General features: G+C 46.9%; 1 protein-coding gene across 1 annotated transcript in view; it reads left to right on the top strand.

The window, feature by feature from the left end:
* The window catches only part of CDR2 (cerebellar degeneration related protein 2), a 35,307-nt gene extending 16,050 nt beyond the window's left edge, over window positions 1-19,257 (top strand). The window contains exons 3-5 of the mRNA XM_075318010.1: window positions 1,520-1,668; window positions 11,692-11,844; window positions 15,493-19,257. Of these exons, the coding sequence (XP_075174125.1) occupies window positions 1,520-1,668; window positions 11,692-11,844; window positions 15,493-16,327 (1,137 nt within the window). The 3' untranslated portion in view covers window positions 16,328-19,257. The remainder of the gene's footprint in view (window positions 1-1,519; window positions 1,669-11,691; window positions 11,845-15,492) is intronic.
* The last annotated feature ends 243 nt before the right edge of the window (window positions 19,258-19,500 follow it).

Here is a 19,500-nt window from a genome sequence, read left to right as displayed (position 1 = left end):
ACAGCATAATGCTGCCTAGAACCTAAAAGGAAATTTTCAAGGCAGTGTGTGTATTTATTATTATTATTTATTATTATTTATTTATAGAGCACCATTGATTCCATGGTGCTGTACATGAGAAGGGGTTACATACACAAGTTACAGTAGACAGACTAGTACAGAGGGAAGAGGGCCCTACCCTTGTGGGCTTACATTCTATAGGATTGTGGGGAGGAGACAGTAGGTGGGGTGTAGATCGGGCGGCGGCTCCGCTCGGTGGTTGGGCGGCGGCTCCGCTCGGTGGTTGGGCGGCGGCTCCGCTCGGTGGTTGGGCGGCGGCTCCGCTCGGTGGTTGGGCGGCGGCTCCGCTCGGTGGTTGGGCGGCGGCTCCGCTCGGTGGTTGGGCGGCGGCTCCGCTCGGTGGTTGGGCGGCGGCTCCGCTCGGTGGTTGGGCGGCGGCTCCGCTTGGTGGTTGGGCGGCGGCTCCGCTTGGTGTTTGGGCGGCGGCTCCGCTTGGTGGTTGGGCGGCGGCTCCGCTCGGTGGTTGGGCGGCGGCTCCGCTCGGTGGTTGGGCGGCGGCTCCGCTCGGTGGTTGGGCGGCGGCTCCGCTCGGTAGTGAAGCAGTGAGGTCATTGTAGATTATAGGCATTTCTGAACAGATGGGTTTTCAGGTTCCGTTTGAAGCTTACAAGGGTAGGGGATAGTCTGACGTGTTGAGGCAACGAGTTCCAGGAGACTGGGGATGCTCGGGAGAAGTCTTGGAGTCGGTTGCTTGAGGAGCGAATGAGAGAGGAGGAGAGAAGGAGATCTTGGGAGGACCGGAGGTGACGTGTTGGAGTGTAGTGGGAGATTAGTTCGGAGATATACGGAGGAGACAAACTATGCACAGCTTTGTAGGTCAGTGTTAGTAGTTTGAATTGGATACGATGGAAGATTGGAAGCCAGTGGAGGGATTTGCAGAGAGGAGTAGCGGGGTGGTATTGAGGAGAGGTGGATCAGTCGGGCAGCAGAGTTAAGGATGGACTGCAGAGGGGCAAGCGTGTTAGCAGGGAGGCCACAGAGGAGGATGTTACAGTAGTCGAGGCGGGAGATTGAGGGCATGCCCTAGCAGTTTTGCTAGTGTATGATAGTTATATATATCTATCTCTATCTATGTTCCTATTTTATTTTTTTTTTTTTATTTTTTTGGTGTGCCTCCACACTGTTGTACATTAAGAAGCCGCTCGCTAGTAATGTCAAACATGAGTCCCCTACATGTACAGACTTTCAATCTGTTCTTCATTCAGCAATTGTGTTTAAAAATTCATTACAGATCGTGTCCTTGGGTGCTTTGACCACTCCCAGAGCACTTAAGTGTCATATGCATATGAATTAATACAGCAAAGTTTTTGTGATTTAAGTGGAGAGCAGCAGATTGCATCAGTAAAAGAGTGGATGACGTTATCTTTTAGGGAGCAACATGACTATATAAATGGTGTTTGGAAAGGCAGGAATTGTGCTGACTAGTACCTTTTTAATGATTTTATTCTTTTCCTGCCAGTACCTGACCAAACAGGTGGATCTGCTGAGGCGGATGAACGAGCAGCATGCCAAGGTGTATGAGCAGCTGGATGTCACCGCCAGAGAGCTGGAAGATGCCAATCAGAAGCTGGTACTGGAGAGTCGCTCATCCCAGCAAAAGATTGGAAGGTAGGTGGCCGGGTAGAGCGGAGCCTCTGTAGTGATCCTGATCATGTCTGGGAGCCATCATGGCAGCAAGACTGTAAAAACTGGGTGTTCCTGCCTAAGACAAGGGCTAAATATCCTAATTTTGCAGTTTTGGTAAGTATGCTATCTGTGTGCCAATCAGAGAAAAAATCCAGGCACACACTTCCTTCAAATGGTGGTGCTCGTATCACAGGGCGGCCTCCTCAAATATCAATATAGTATTAAGGATTGGCACTCGCATCAAACTCTCCCTTTCTTTGTCGCTCCTTATTGGGAGACCCAGACAATTGGGTGTATAGCTATGCCTCCGGAGGCCACACAAAGTATTACACTTAAAAGTGTAAGGCCCCTCCCCTTCAGCCTATACACCCCCCGTGCTGCCACGGGCTCATCAGTTTTTATGCTTTGTGCGAAGGAGGTCAGACATGCACGCATAGCTCCACAGCTTAGTCAGCAGCAGCTGCTGACTATGTCGGATGGAAGAAAAGAGGGCCCATAACAGGGCCCCCAGCATGCTCCCTTCTCACCCCACTCTTGTCGGCGGTGTTGTTAAGGTTGAGGTATCCATTGCGGGTACGGAGGCTGGAGCCCACATGCTGCTTTCCTTCCCCATCCCTCAATTAGGGCTCTGGGTGAAGTGGGATCCTTTCGGTCTCCAGGCACAGGAGACCGTGCTCCATCCACAGCTCCTGAGGACCATGCTGGATAGGAGCCGAGTATCGTTCAGGGACATGGCCCTGCTACTTTGAGGTACTCTGTGTCCCCGTGGGGACCGCGCACAGCAACACTCCAGCATTGCTGGGTGTGCTAGTGCACCGGGGACAGCAGCGCTGACTGCGTTTGTGCCATTACACACTTCAGCGTCGCTGAGTGTGTTCGTGTAGGGGGACTGCCGCGCTGACCGCCGCTGCCATGGTTATCACTGCGGCGCGGCTGGGACTGTTAGTGCGCCGGGGACTTCCGCGCCGACCGCGCTTATACGGCGGCCGCGCTTATAACTCGAGTCCCCGGCTTTTGCGGCCTAGTCTCGTTTTCTTCCCGCCCCCAGCCCTGCCAGTCAGGGGAAGGGCGGGACGCTGTACAGGACGGCAGCACTGAGGGCTGGAGCATGCTTTGCATACTCCACCCCCCTCACTCTGCACAGTGGGGCACCAGTTCCCGCACTTTTCTGGGTCACGCCCACGGCTCCCTCCTCTCCTCAGGACGCCGGCAGCCATTCCTCTCAGCTCTGCTAACGCTGGAGAGGAGAGACAAGCTCAGGGAGACCCAGGCAGGATTTCTGGTGCCCACACAACCGCTTTGCGCAGGCGGTAAGCAGCACCTGTGGTGCTGGCCCCACTAGTGCAGAAGTGTACTTATAGATTATATGATTATAGACTATACTTTACACTGTATGGTGCACTGTTGATTTTTGTCTATATACCCTCCTGTATTGCTCAGAGGAGACAACAGCATGTCGTCCACAAATTGCAAGGGTGCCAAAGCACAGACTTACTATGCTGCCTGTGCAGCATGTACGGCTATACTGCCGGCAGGTTCCACTGACCCTCATTGTGTGCAATGCTCGGCCCCTGTGGCACTTACTCAGCCGGAGCCTCTGCTAAGGGTGGCCCAGGGAGAACCACCTGTTAACACTGTCCAGGTGACAGGGACGGAGTTTGCAGTTTTTACTGAAAGACTTTCTGAGACTATGGCTAAGATATTAGAAGCCTTGCAGTCCAGGCCGGCATCTCAAGCCAGGGGCACTGTGGAATCATTGCCCCCTGGTCCCCCTCAGTTGGAACAGCAATGTCCTCCCGGGGTGTCTCATGGATCCCAGGGTGAGGTCTCTGACACGGACCGCAGCCCCAGACCGATTAAGCGAGCTCGCTATGATATCCCCTCGACATCATCACAATGTTCAGGGTCTCAGCGAGAGGACTCTCTGTATGATGAAGCGGAGGTAGCAGATCAGGATTCTGATCCTGAGACCGCTCTCAACCTTGATACGCCTGATGGGGACGCCATAGTGAATGATCTTATTGCATCCATCAATGAAATGTTGGATATTTCTCCCTCAGCTCCTCCAGTGGAGGAGTCAGCCTCTCAGCAGGAGAAATTCCGTTTCAGGTTTCCCAAGCGTACAAAGAGTATGTTTCTGGACCACTCTGACTTCAGAGAGGCAGTCCAGAAACACCGAGCTTGTCCAGATAAGCGTTTTTCCAAGCGCCTTAAGGATACACGTTACCCTTTCCCCCCTGACGTGGTCAAGGGCTGGACTCAGTGTCCCAAGGTGGATCCTCCAATCTCCAGACTTGCGGCTAGATCCATAGTTGCAATGGAAGATGGAGCTTCACTCAAGGATGCCACTGACAGACAGATGGAGCTCTGGTTGAAATCCATCTATGAAGCTATCGGCGCGTCTTTTGCTCCAGCATTCGCAGCCGTATGGGCACTCCAAGCTATCTCAGCTGGTCAGGCGCAAATTGACGCACTCACACGTACGTCTGCGCCGCAGGTGGCGTCCATAACCTCTCAAACGTCGGCATTTGCGTCCTACGCTATTAATGCTGTCCTGGACTCTGCGAGCCGTACGGTGGTTGCAGCCGACAATTCGGTGGCAATACGCAGGGCCTTGTGGCTGCGGGAATGGAAGGCAGATTCGGCTTCCAAAAAGTGCTTAACTGGTTTGCCATTTTCTGGCGACCGTTTGTTTGGTGAGAGATTGGATGAAATCATCAAACAATCCAAGGGAAAGGAAACATCCTTACCCCAGGCCAAACCAAAAACACCCCAACAGAGGAGGGGACAGTCGAGGTTTCGGTCCTTTCGGATTGCGGGCAGGTCCCAATTTTCCTCGTCCAAAAGGCCGCAGAAGGATCAGAGGAACTCCGACGCATGGCGGTCTAAATCACGCCCTAAAAAGACCGCCGGAGGTGCCGCTACTAAGGCGGCTTCCTCATGACTTACGGCCTCCTCACACCGCATCCTCGGTCGGTGGCAGGCTCTCCCGCTTTTGCGACACCTGGCTGCCACAAGTAAAAGACCGTTGGGTGAGAGACATTTTGTCTCACGGTTACAGGATAGAGTTCAGCTCTCGTCCTCCGACTCGATTCTTCAGAACATCTCCGCCTCCCGAGCAAGCCGAGGCTCTTCTGCAGGCGGTGGGCATTCTGAAGGCAGAAGGAGTGGTGGTCCCGGTTCCTCTTCAGCAACAGGGTCACGGTTTCTACTCCAACCTGTTTGTGGTTCCAAAGAAGGACGGGTCCTTCCGTCCTGTTTTGGACCTAAAACTGCTCAACAAACACGTAAGGACCAGGCGGTTCCGGATGGAATCCCTCCGCTCCGTCATCGCCTCAATGTCCCAAGGAGATTTCCTAGCATCGATCGATATCAAGGATGCTTATCTCCACGTACCAATTGCTCCAGAGCATCAGCGCTTCTTGCGTTTCGCCATAGGAGACGAACACCTTCAGTTCACGGCACTGCCGTTCGGCCTGGCGACAGCCCCAAGGGTTTTCACCAAGGTCATGGCTACAGTAGTTGCGGTCCTCCACTCTCAGGGTCACTCAGTGATACCTTACTTAGACGATCTGCTGGTCAAGGCACCCTCTCAAGAGGCATGCCAACACAGCCTCCACGTTACTCTGGAGATTCTCCAGAGTTTCGGGTGGATCATCAATTTTCCAAAGTCAAATCTGACACCGGTCCAATCGCTGACATATCTTGGCATGGAGTTTCATACTCTTCCAGCGATAGTGAAGCTTCCGCTGGACAAACAGCGTTCACTACAGACAGGGGTGCAATCTCTCCTTCAAGGTCGGTCACACCCCTTGAGGCGCCTCATGCACTTCCTGAGGAAGATGGTGGCAGCAATGGAAGCAGTCCCTTTCGCGCAGTTTCACCTGCGTCCACTTCAATGGGACATCCTACGCAAGTGGGACAGGATGCCGACGTCCCTAGACAGGAACGTCTCCCTCTCTCAGGCAACCAAAGCTTCCCTTCGGTGGTGGCTTCTTCCCACCTCATTATCGAAAGGAAAATCCTTCCTACCCCCATCCTGGGCGGTGGTCACAAGGTCCCAACATTCATGGCTCGATCTCAAGATCACAGAGCTCTGGCGGCAGACGCCTTAGTTCAGGATTGGTCGCAGTTTCGGCTTCCTTATGTGTTTCCTCCTCTGGCACTGTTGCCCAGAGTGTTACGCAAGATCAGGGCCGACTGCCGCCGCGTCATCCTCGTCGCTCCAGACTCGCCGAGGAGGTCATGGTACCCGGATCTGTGGCATCTCACGGTCGGCCGACCGTGGGCACTGCCAGACCGACCAGATTTGCTGTCTCAAGGGCCGTTTTTCCATCTGAATTCTGCGGCCCTCAACCTGACTGTGTGGCCATTGAGTCCTGGATCCTAGCGTCTTCAGGATTATCTCAAGAGGTCATTGCCACTATGAGACAGGCTAGGAAACCAACGTCCGCCAAGATCTAATCCAGTTCACCAATGTGAAAAGGATTTGCACTTGTTAGATCTGATGAGAGCACTCAGACTCTACATTTCTCGTACGGCGCCGCTCGGATGCACTCTTTGTCCTTGTCGCTGGCCAGCGTAAAGGGACACAAGCTTCCAAGTCAACCCTGGCTCGGTGGATCAAGGAACCAATTCTCGAAGCTTACCGTTCCTCGGGGCTTCCGGTTCCCTCAGGACTGAAGGCCCATTCTACCAGGGCTGTGGGAGCGTCCTGGGCCTTGCGACACCAGGCTACGGCTCAGCAGGTGTGTCAGGCAGCTACCTGGTCGAGCCTGCACACTTTCACGAAACACTATCAGGTGCATACCTATGCTTCGGCAGATGCCAGCCTAGGTAGGCGAGTCCTTCAGGCGGCAGTTGCCCACCTGTAGGACGGAGCCGTTACGGCTCTATTATGAGGTATTATTTACCCACCCAGGGACTGCTTTTGGACGTCCCAATTGTCTGGGTCTCCCAATAAGGAGCGACAAAGAAGAAGGGAATTTTGTTTACTTACCGTAAATTCCTTTTCTTCTAGCTCCAATTGGGAGACCCAGCACCCGCCCCTGTTTTTGTATACACATGTTGTTCATGTTAAATGGTTTCAGTTCTCCGATATTCCTTCGGATTGAATTTACTTTAAACCAGTTTATAATTTTTTCCTCCTTCGGGCTTTTGCACCAAAACTGATGAGCCCGTGGCAGCACGGGGGGTGTATAGGCTGAAGGGGAGGGGCTTTACACTTTTAGTGTAATACTTTGTGTGGCCTCCGGAGGCATAGCTATACACCCAATTGTCTGGGTCTCCCAATTGGAGCTAGAAGAAAAGGAATTTACGGTAAGTAAACAAAATTCCCTTCTTTCTTTACATTTTTAGTTTATCATTCCATAATCGTCATAAATGATGTGTTTTGGCTGTCATCCTGAAGCCTTTCTCGCACTATTTGAGAGGCTTCAGTATGAAAGCTGAAACGCGTAATTTGTGACGATTACGGAATTATAAAATAAAAAAAGTTTATCAAAAAAAGGAATAGTTTGATGCCAGTGCCGATCCTCAATACTAGTCACTGTGGCTAGTGAGCGGGAAGGTACGGACCTGGGTACGGTTCCTTCTAAATGGGAAAATATCAATAAAATGTCTGAAATAGCCTACTTTGGCATTGTTTAGTTAAAGGGATTTTCCATCTTTGTGGGGACAATTTTTATTATTTTATATTTATGTATTTGGGGCTAAAAAAAAACCTTTTTGTGCTTTATTCAATTATGTTAATTTCACCTGCGTCTTCAGTTTGTGCTCCTCCCAGCATCTCTCATCCCCATTATATCAATCATGGCTCGGGGGTCCTAATGGGCCCACGGCTCGGGGGTCCTAATGGGCCCACGGCTCGGGGGTCCTAATGGGCCCACGGCTCGGGGGTCCTAATGGGCCCACGGCTCGGGGGTCCTAATGGGCCCACGGCTCGGGGGTCCTATATTGCGAATGCAATCAGTTTACAAAAGTGCTCAATGCTTTGGATATTGCCCACTGAAAACCCCTCGTCGGAGCCTTTTGTTTACATGGTTGCCCATGGATACGTCCTGTAGATCTTTCATGACAGGTCGCACATGCTCAGTAAATACCGGCTATTTTTCTATAGTATGTAACCTTGTTGCATTGTAGTTAGACGACACATTTGGGGTTGTCAGTCATCACTGCACATGATTACATTGACATTGTGCACTCACTCCTGTCAAAGGAGAAGCCGCTATCCTCCTCTGACTGTACCGTGATGGGTATAGCTGACCACGTACCAGCCACTAAACCACAAATGTATGTGTGCTTTTAGTAGCTTGAGTTTGTCTATTTGTCATATTGGATACAACCTGGGCCTTTATAATTAATAATATAATAATTAATAATAATAATTTTATTCATTTATATAGCGCTATTAATTCCACAGCGCTTTACATACATTGGCAATACTGTCCCCATTGGGGCTCACAATCTAGAGTCCCTATCTGTATGTCTTTGGAGTGTGGGAGGAAACCGGAGTACCCGGAGGAAACCCACGCAAACACGGGGAGAACATACAAACTCCTTGCAGATAGTGTCCTTGGTGGGATTTGAACCCAGGACCCTAGCGCTGCAAGACTGTAGTGCTAACCATGAGGTATACAATTTGTTAAGGACGGGACACAAGTGATCCCTTTTCGATCTGACCGCTGTTTCAAATCATATTGTCATGTGTGCACGTGAGATTAAATAACGGACTACGAGTCAGTTACATGTATCTCCATGACTGCCACTGAGGCAACTGAACTTTATTCTTTGAATAAGCCCCTAGACCGAGCAGTAAGGGGGTGTAAACAAAAGTTTTAGTCCAATCAAGTATCGCAGGTCAGGGCTTCAAGACATATAGAGAGATCTGCACATCCTCCTTGTATTGGTCAGTCCAGGCTCCAGGAATTTCTTTTGTTTATCACCTCGGGTGTAGACAGGAAATGGCAGCCATCTTAAAATTACATGTGCTGGTATATACTGTGTTTAAGGAAAAATACACTGAATATGCAGCATACATATATACATATATACATATTAGTAAGGAACAAAAGCATTCACAAATATGTGTGTTAGTTTACATCTACTGAACTATATACCGGAGTCTATGAAATGGCTGAATTACGTATTTCTTTATACTCAATTCTTATCCTCAACACAATTGGAACTCTTTGTTGCCCATAGCAACCAAATAGAACTACCCTTTTAATTTGTAAAATGGCTGTGGTAAAATGAAAGCTGCACTAAGCATTGGTGTGACTCGGACCAGCCCTGGGCAGGGTGTACGGTTCTGCTGACACAGTGCATTACATTGCGGTCCTGATGGCACCTCACCCTATTTGGGGCGGGTACTTGAGGGCGCTATGTATTCAGGTGCAGAAATGGCACTGTCCTGGTTTTGTCGCTGTAATTGGAAATTTCCTACATATTTCCTGTGCGCTCTGCTGCTTCCCTCCTTAGCTAATGGCCTATTTTTTATTCTTATTGTGCACTTTGTCTCCATGTTTGTGTTGTGGTAGTTGCATTCTGCGCTTTATTATTGTAGTATCCATGTTAAGTCCTTCTATTTACTTTTGTTTTTAATTTGTGTTGCTGTGATGTGTGTTTCGATGTGTCGCTTTGATTTATTACTAAAGTTCTTTGTGATAAATTGGTATTGGGCTTTGTCGTGATGGGTTTAATATCATTTTGGATCCCAGGGAATAATTGTGAACTGATTTATCTTGTGTGTTATTGTGGAATGTCCCTCTGGTTGTAGGTGGTAATTGGCCTGTAAGGAATACACTGCCCGGTGCTTTATCTTCCCTTCCTTCTGGTGATGTTGGTATTTGTGTGCAATTATTCCCCCAGACATTGCAATAGGGAAAAAAAAAATCATTTTTTCACATGTACATGAATGTAGATCTTGTACTGTATCCTTACTGTCACCTTGTCCCATTGCATGACCACTTGTGGTAAGTCTTGCTGGCCAGATGGTTGGGTAGTAGTGATGAGGGGGCACTACCATGCTCGGGTGCTCTGTACTCGTAACTAGTGATGAGCGGGCACTACCATGCTCAGGTGCTCTGTACTCGTAACTAGTGATGAGCGGGCACTACCATGCTCAGGTGCTCTGTACTCGTAACTAGTGATGAGCGATCACTACCATGCTTGGGTGCTCGTAACTAGTGATGAGCGGGCACTACCATGCTTGGGTGGTCGGTACTTGTGACTAGTGATGAGCGGGCACTACCATGCTTGGGTGCTCGGTACTTGTGACTAGTGATGAGCGGGCACTACCATGCTCGGGTGCTCGATACTTGTAACTAGTGATGAGCGGGTACTGCCGTGCTCAGTACTCGTAGAAAACAGTTAAGGCTCGGATGGGTGCGACTTGACTGCAACTATATTCGGGTACTCAATGGGAGACTTGAGCATTTTTATGGAAGCTCTCCTGGAAAAATGCAAGAGTTCCCCATTGACTTCCATTTTACTCGGTACACTCATCCGAGCATCCAACAGCTCGTTACTAGTACGGAGCACCCGAGCATGGTAGTGCTTGCTCATCACTTGGAAGCTTAACCAATGATTTGGCAATTTGTGAAAGCTCAAATTTTGTGAATGAAATTACTGCTAAACTGACAGGATAATGATTGTGTGCACATCGGCTCATGAGATTATAGGGAGGATGTGCTCCATTTGTTAGACTGTGTCACTGATCCCTTTGTAGTAATTCTCCTATACCTGAACCTATGTATGAGCTAATGTAATAGTGGTGACATTATTTATATGCGTCAGTTTTGGCTGCATTTACACTTTTACAAGAAGGGGAATCTGTCAGATGATTTTGTAGTACAATACTACTGTTCTCATTAAATAGGACTTAAGGAGACCTTTCAGGATCAGTAAGTTTTACTGTTCTACCTGTTATCTTGTTGTAAGGTTCATAGAATTCGGTGTCCTGTGCACAGTAGTCAAGTCTATGTAAGGGTCTGTGCGCACTGGGAAATTTGTGTTTCTTAAGAAAAATCCGCAACTTCTGGCAGAATTCCGCACCCGCGGCAAAAAACACACCAAAAACACACCCAAAATCTGCCTGTGGTTTTGCTGCGTTTTTTTCCGCAGGTAGGTGCCTGCGGTTTTTAACCATTATCTATGGCAAAACCGCAGGTACCTGCGGAAAAGAAGTGACCTGCTGCTTCTTTTTGCCACAGAAATTCTGCAGCAAAACCTGTTGGGGGGGGAAAAATGTGTGCGCGCACAGCATTTTGGATTTCCCGTAGATTTTGCTGGGGAAGGACTGCAGAAAGGTTATGAACAAAAAACGCACCTTTTCTGCAGCAAATCCGCAGCAAAAAATGCAGTGTGTACACAGACCCTAAACATTACTTGTATATTCACTGCTTCCACCTCCCAGTGCATTCACTATCACTTCTGAGAGGTTAGAGGGGCTATGGGTGGGGGCAACAGTGCAAATTCAGTTCAGATTTACTTTCACTGATGTCAGCACTGAGAGGTGGGAGGGGGAAGCAGGGCATATGCATTTTATATTTACATATACTTGACTAGTTACTACTCACACTGAATTCTACAGAGCTTACAACAAGATAACAGGATAACGTAGAGCAATAAAATTTACTGTTCCTGAAAGGTCTCCTCCTATTTAAAGATAAGTTTAGTATTGTACTAGAAAATCACCTGACAGATTTCCTTAAATTCAAAGTCACACAGGTTACGCTGTCAGCAAAGCATGAATCCTTTAGGGTAGGCAATGTTTAGCATGTCCAGTTAAAAACAAAACTTGTAGGCAAAATTTCACCCATCAATCTGGAAGCTGAGCACTTTCTGTATTTGAGGGGCTTGGGCTGTCAGAGACAAAATGTGCCTTAACATCCTCAGTTTAGTAAATGAAGAGTCCACTTCTTGGGATCCATGCCCACGATGAGTTTTTATTGCGCTTCTGATGCTGCGCCTTTTCGCTGTAATCACTTTTTCCATTATTTTCAGTTTGACAGAGACTATTGAAAACCTGCAGCTTCACATTGATGATCTACAGAAACAGATGGAAGAGCTGAAAAAGTGTCGTAGCCGTGAAAAGTTTGAGCAATCGAGGTCAACCCACAGCTTCTCCTGTCTGAAGGAGCTCTATGACCTGCGCAAGTAAGTTTTTAAGAAATGATGTGGCTGGAAATGTTAAGATTCACCATATAAAATGTAGAAATCCATTTTGGTGTATATTTACTTCGGCTTTATTTAAAGGGAACATATAAGAGCAATTTATGACAGAAATAGGTGGTATATAGACTGAGAAATATAGCCACACCTTGAGTGCTAGAATGTGCAGACATTGAATATAGGAAATTTGGGCTGCATTACTGTTATATAGAATATACTGAAAAAATTAAGCTATGTAGTGCACATATTGGCCAATTCATAAGAGCCCATCAGCCGCGACAAGGCATAACTTTCTAATGGTATGGCCTAGTGCTACAATAAAAGTTGGTACATCTTTTGTAATAATCCCATGTGCCAGCGCTGAGTAATTGAAGAGGTTGTCCACTACTTTTTACATTGATGGTCGATCCTTAGGGGCACTTTGCACACTATGACATCACAGGTGCGATGTCGGAGGGGTCATGTCGAAAGTGACGCACTCGACATCGTAGTGTGTAAATCCTAGATGATACGATTTAATGAGCGCAAAATTGTCGTAATCGTATCATCGGTGTAGTGTCTGGGAATTCCATAATTACGCGACTGCGACAGGTACGATGTTGTTCCTCGTTCCTGCGGCAGCACACATCGCTGTGTGTGAGGACGCAGGAGCGAGGAACATCTCCTACCTGCGTCCTGCAGCTCACGCCGGCTATGCGGAAGGACAGAGGTGGCCGGGATGTTTATGTCCCGCTCATCTTCGCCCCTCCGCTTCTATTGGCCGCCTGCCGTGTGACGTCGCTATGACGCCGCACGACCCGCCCCCTTAATAAGGAGGCGGGTCGCCGGCCATATCGACGCCGCAAGGCAGGTGAGTCCATGTGAAGCTGCCGTAGCGATAATGTTCGCTACGGCTGCTATCCTAAGATATCGCTGCTGCAATGGAGGCGGGGACTATCGTGCTCGGCATCGCAAGCATCGGCTTGCGATGTCGTTGTGTGCAAAGTGCCCCTTAGAATAGGTCATCAATGTCTGGTCAGCCAAGGCCGGACACCCTGCACCCCCGACGATCAGTTGTGTTTGGTGCCGGCAGCAGCAGCTAGAAGTGCTCCATTCTGGAACTGCTGTGTCTTCTGATCGTGGCTGGGTACTGCACATACAACTCCCATTCATATCAATAGGAGACGGATGTGCAGGACCCGGCCACCACTATCTGAAGACGCGGCAGCTCAAGAACTGAGCATTTCCAGCTGCCGGTGCTGAGACCAGCTGATTGGAGGGGGTGCCGGGTGATCAGATATTGGTGACCTATCCTAAGGATAGACCTTCAATGTAAAAGTAGTGGACAGCCTGTTTAAAGCTTCGAAGCATATTTTTCTTGAGGTGCTTCGACACAATCAGAATCGGACTGGCTACTAGAGGAACCGCCAGTAATACCAGTCCTGGCTGCGGTTACTTGCACTGAACTCTGGAGCTCTCACCTGAACTCTGGAGTGGAGCCTGGACTGAACTCATGGTTTGCAGGACTGATTCCCCGGCGATAGCGGTTCATGTCACAGCTGCAGACAGGCCAGGCTGAACTCCGGAGCTCAGGTGAGAGCTCCGGAGTTCAGTGCAGGTAACTGCAGCCAGGCCTGGTATTACTGGCGGTTCCTCCGGTAGCCAGTCCGACACTGGACACAATGCACTTCCAGGTCAATTTTCATGGTGCTTCAAAGCTTTATTCCTCTGCGCTGGCAAATCAGATTACTACAAAACAAGTACCAATTTTTTCTTATTGTTGTACTGGGACCTATACAGCAAGACCACTCATATTAAAAAGAAAACCCACCATGCCAAATATATTTCTTGACTACTGAGATTTGAAGCTGTGTTAATGGGAGAGTCTAATCTTTGGCTTACAAGCCTCAAATACATCAATATCTACACTGAGCTTTGACTATGTAGTGGCCAAAGTCGCATGTAGCCCCTTGACTTGCAGTACTTCACGGATGATGTCCCATAAGTACGCCAGGCAGATAACAAAATTAATATCCTCCATCTTCCTGGCAACCAAATTATAGCTGAGCAGAGGAAACAACTATTGCTAGATTTCACTAAAGCAAACGGGGCACCTGATTATGCCACAGTTGACTCCTCTTGTAACTGACATCCGTGACGCAACTCCATCGCTCTTTAACCTGTTCCGCTTTCTCACACTACTTTCTTCTTACTTCTATGTTATCTTGGATCTTTCTTAGACTTATCATACAGGGAATCTGCATAAAAGCCAAGTGACAAAAACTTATTTAAAGGGGTTGGCCACTACTGCTGCTCTGTTTTTCTAAATATATGGCCTACCCTTAGGATTAGGTCATCAATATCCGATTAGTGGGGGTGTGACACCCAGTATCGCCTTAGGTCCACGGCTACCGACAGCTGCTGGAACACAGCAACTGTTTATTTCTATAGTGACCACTTTCGGGTACGACAGAGCCACCTCCTAGTCATTTGAATATATATTTTTGACGGAGCTGCTGTGGTTAGGTACCATCAGCTGCCGCTAATAACTAATCATAGGAAATACTGTGGATAGATGCGCAAAATAGGGTCTGACCAGGTAAGGTGACATATAAGTCGAGGTAATATCACTCGCCTATTAGGGTTGTGCCAGTCACAACTCCTAAAAGCACATAAAAGATGGTAACACTTGCAGCCCCGGGATACTGGATCAGACCTAACAGGGGAGAGATTGGGTGTATGCCGCGCTATCACCAGAAAAACAGATGTTATTTAATTTCTTCGGATCAACGTGTTTCAGAGAACACGGTCTCCTTCATCAGGACAAAGAAAAATCAACAGTCTCAAGACTTTTTCTTTGATGTCCTGATGGAGAGTGTTCTCTGAAACGCATTGATCTGAATAAAGAAATTAAATGATCAACATTGGTTTTTCTGGTGATAGCGTGGCATACACCCGATCACCAGAAAAATCGATACTGATTATTTAATTTCCTCAGGTCAACGCGTCTTAGAGAACAGTCTCCTTCATCAGGACAAATAAAAAGTCTTGAGAATGTTGATTTTTCTTTGTCCTGATGGACACTGTGTTCTCTGAAATGAGTTGGCCTGAATAAAGAGATGAAATAATCCACATCTGTTTTTCTGGTGATAGCGCGGCATACACTCGATCTCTCCCCCGTTATGTCGGTAATAGCCAATCAGCAGGGATGCCAGATGTTGCACCCCCACCAATGATATTGATGGCTATCAATAAAAAAAAAAAAGTAATGGTCAAACCCTTTTTAAGGCTCCGGTCATATCTGCATCTTGCCCATGTGAATAGGGTTACCACATTCCCGTTCACATGCTTTGAAGAACTCCTTGTGTTTTCTTTTCGGAATCCATGGATTAATCCTATCGAATCACAAGTGGGATCTGCTGCAAAGCCACAGCGGAGTGGCAGCCTGTGATTTCTCCTACGGGAGTCATCAAGAAAAATGTGTCAGATATGCAATAAGCAAATTCAACATGTGTGAACATGTCCGAATCCTCCAGTCTTGTCAGAGTGATCATTATATCTCTTCCTTCTTTTAGTAGTGAAGAAAAAAATCCTGTTACCAGGCTTAACCTGAAAGGTGGTGGTAGACTAAGTATTTTCCTTTTTTCCCCACAGGTATTTTGTCTATGATCACGTCTTTGCTGAGAAGATCACATCTCTAAACACACAACCTGGTCCCGTTGAAGAAGAAAATGAACATCTCAAGAAAACTCTGGCCATTCTGGAGGCACAGCTCACCCTAGAACGCAAGAAGAGGGAGAACTTAGAGGACGAATATAATCAGGTCCTGAAGGAAAACTCAGAGTTGGAGCATATTCTCAAAGATAGGGATTCATGTCATGCCCGGGCAGAAGAGCTGGAAGCTGAGGTGGCCGAAATGCGTCAGATATGTCGGTCAGACAGTGTGTTCTCTAGCAGTGTTGAAAAGCTGATACCAGAATCCATCTTCATATCATTCAAGGAGACTTCAGAAAAGGACTCTGAGTCTGATCCAGTCCCTGAGGTAGAGAAAAAGCCCCTAAAAAGAAGTAGTAGTGAGATGGTCCTGCCCACTATTGCTGCCGAAGCCATTCATAATGGTCATGAGGAGACCTGTATCAGGAGGACCGAGGCTGTGAAGCAAAGGGGAATTTCTCTGCTCAATGAGGTGGACTCCCAGTACAGTGCCCTAAAAGCTAAATACGAGGAGCTTCTTCAGCGCTGTCAGATGGAGGATGACTTCTTCAGTCACAAGTCCGTCCAGACCTCCAAACTGTCCACCTTGCCTTCTCCAGACAACTCTCCACCAAATACCTTAAATTCACCCAAGCACACCCCCTGCTCCCCGGTGTCCCAGCCAGAGTACAAAGTTCTTTTTCAGGAAATATTTACTTGTATCAACAAAACCAAAGAAGAGATCAGTGAGAATCGAACGAAATACAAACTTATCTCCAACTCCGAGAGTAGTTAGAGCCTACAGCAGAACTTCTGTTTTGTTTTCGTCAAGCGTACCGACCACTTAGACCTAATATATTCGTATGTCTATTTCCTTCTAAATTATTTTTTATTCTTGATCATAAGGATGTCTATTGGCTACCTCATTAGCCCATGCTCTGGCCAACAAGATCGGTGATCCTACTATGTAAAGTGGAATCCACTTTCAGAAGGTGACCTTGGTTTCATCTCACAAGCTTTAACTGTCTTGGGTTTTCTGATCATCACATTAGTCAAAAAGGTGTCCAGGCTTAGGAAAATGAGGCTGTTTTCTTCCAAAACCAGTGACGCAGATGGGATCTCACGTCTTGCTTGAAGCTTTGATGCTTATGGACCTAGTGAAGAGTGGAACCAAACTACAAAAGCTATGAAGGCCCGGATTCTACATGTTTCATCTTCAAAAACCGAGGTCTGATGATCAAGGATCAGTGGAACCGAACTACAAGAGCTTTGAAGGACCAGATGTTACATGTTTCATCCTCAAAAACAAAGGTCTGAGGAAGTTGTTGTCGTAGCCTGGTGACTCTTTGGTCTGACTTGTTTGTGGGATAACAGGATATACCTTCAGGTTCACGCCTCGTCTGCGAACATAAAGTTATGTGGTACAAACAATATTCCTACTGTTGGTCAACTATTTTATACCACTAGCCTTGACGATATGAGGAGTACCAGTCTTTCTGGTATTGAAGCTCAGCTGTACTAAAGTGACTACAGTACCACATACAACCTGTGGACTAGTCTGGTGCTGTTTTGGAAGAAAGACAGGCAACCTCTTAAGTCTCTGGCTAAAGCAGGTTTTTTGCAAGATTCACAGTCTGAATAGAGACTGATGTCTGGACCACCTCTGGTTCTCCTGCCCAGAATTTGGGTCAGTAGACTCGAGGAGATCCATGTCTAACGTGTGAATTCTCTGCTTTAGGTCAGCTCCGTACAACAGCACAATGTTGGTGCCGTCACTTTAGTACGATGCACGTAGTCTTCTATGGGCAGGAGAGAAGCACAGTCTATTTTATGCATGGCACCCGTGTAGGAGCTGAGCTGCGTAGATCATATGTCTGCATTACGCGTAGTTGTATGATACTTTTTAGTATCATTTTATATAGAAGCTGCAGGGTTTCTGGGGTCCCATAATTGGCCCAACGCGGAGATAACTTTTTGATATACTGTGATGTCGTATTAGAGAACACTAATATATTGCACTTATTACTAGCTGTAAATGATCTCTCATAGATGTTTATTATATCTATAGGTGTTTTTTTTTTTTTTGTATATATATATTTTTTAATTTTGTTCCTAATGTTCTGCATTTGTTGGTATAATATATGCCTCTTTCCTAGACGCAGGAACATCACCGCAGCCGTTACAGGATTGTGGTCACTACATAGTGGTGGCCCTACCTGCTACTATGCCGAAAGCTTACTGTTACCTCCATGACACACATCCTGCCATTGTGTGCCACAATACACCCCTTATTGTTATTTCTCACATTTTCAAAGCCATGTCATCCACCCGCCACCCAGATTTGTAACCGGGTAGAGCTCGATGACTGGAAATAAGGCGTTATATAAATCTATAAACATGTTTTTCGTTCTGTGTACGAAAAATTACTGTAAGTCCATATTCAAATGGTTTAGTAATTTGATTTGTGCCAATTTTCTTAGTTTAGTGGGATCAGGGGAATCCATTAAAGGGGTTGTCCCCATTCAGAAACATCAGACTATAAGCTGCGGTAGTTATAAAATTAAAAGTAAGTATTACTTGCCCTCCCCCGGTCCAGCCCCAGCTCTTCACCGCTGCTTCCTTCTCTGTTTGGCTGCAGCGTTGACATCACATCTGTGATTTCAGTCATTTGGGCCATCTACACACACAGAACCAACCGCTGAGCTCAGTGATTGTTTGCAGTGATATTTGTGGACAAACTACAGAGAATTGGCAGCAAGGGAGACTCCGCTCTGGACCTGGGGAGGGTAACTAATACTTTAGTTGTTTTTTTTTTTTTTCCATAACGACTGCTGTTTTGAGCCCAAAGTTGTGTGGAAAAGGACAACTTCTTCTTTAAAAGTTTTCCCAAATTTTTATTTTTTAGGAATTTTTTTTCTTTTTTGGGCATAGGTGATCAGGTGTGGACTTAATATCCTGCTGTGAATACATCCAAAAGTGAATTCACGAGACTGTGTATAGCGACCATACTTTCTTGACCATATAAGTCTAGTCTCAAAAGCGTAAACAGGCTCCCCAGGAATTTAGGTAAAGGGAATCTGTCAGCAGGTTTTTGCTATGTAAGCTGAAGCCAGCATACTGCAAGGGATAACACACACCATTCAGGCATGCCTGTCTTGTCACAGTCTGATATTATTATTTTTGCTTTTTGTTTAAGCAGCAAGAGCCTTATCATTGCAAGACTACAAAGTCCGGAATGCCTCCTCTCCTCCTGTGATTGACACCTCACTGTCAATGTACAATCTCTATGGAGAGCCTGATCTGGGTGGGGACAGCTCTCTCAGCTCTGTTACATGGCTAAAGTTAAAAATTCTGATTGTCAGTAATCTAAGTGATACATTGTTGGATTCAGGATCTCTGTCATGCCAACATGCTGCTCTCAGATGAGGTATCAAAAACCTGCTGACAGATTCAGTTTAATCCTAACCTATAGCCAGATCAGGATATACGGATGAGAACATATGACCACAGTTTTGGCCCCAATGCTGTCGCGACTGGAGCTTTTCTTCATACACAATTTTCAGATATGGAATCTTGACATTTTTAGATCCTAAAAAGTGTATAAAAACAGGTTTGGTTTTTTGTTCTTCTTTCGTGCAGTCCTGAACATTTTATTCTACAAATATTCGACATGTCCTTCAATCTCAATCTGGTTTTGGGATTGAGGGGAGGGAGACAGACATAAACATGATAAAATGATGGGGGGGGTGGGGGGGGGGAGGGGGGTTGTCCTTGCATTTTTCGTGTCTCTCTCTACCCCACATCAGTTATGGCTGGAGCGTCCCTTTTTAGTGTAGTGCATCTTTAGTGAATTTCTGCAACAAAAACAAGCAAATGCTGCATTTTATGTAGCCATTTTTTCTATTTTGTTATTATTTATTTTAACCTACTAAAATATTAATTGTTTAAAGTGGTAATTGTTACCGACTT

This window comes from Anomaloglossus baeobatrachus, chromosome 7, assembly GCF_048569485.1.
Source record: "Anomaloglossus baeobatrachus isolate aAnoBae1 chromosome 7, aAnoBae1.hap1, whole genome shotgun sequence".
NCBI classification, from domain to species: domain Eukaryota; kingdom Metazoa; phylum Chordata; class Amphibia; order Anura; family Aromobatidae; genus Anomaloglossus; species Anomaloglossus baeobatrachus.
The sequence above is the reverse complement of the archived record's forward strand: the minus strand, read 5'-3'. Positions and strand labels throughout refer to the sequence as shown.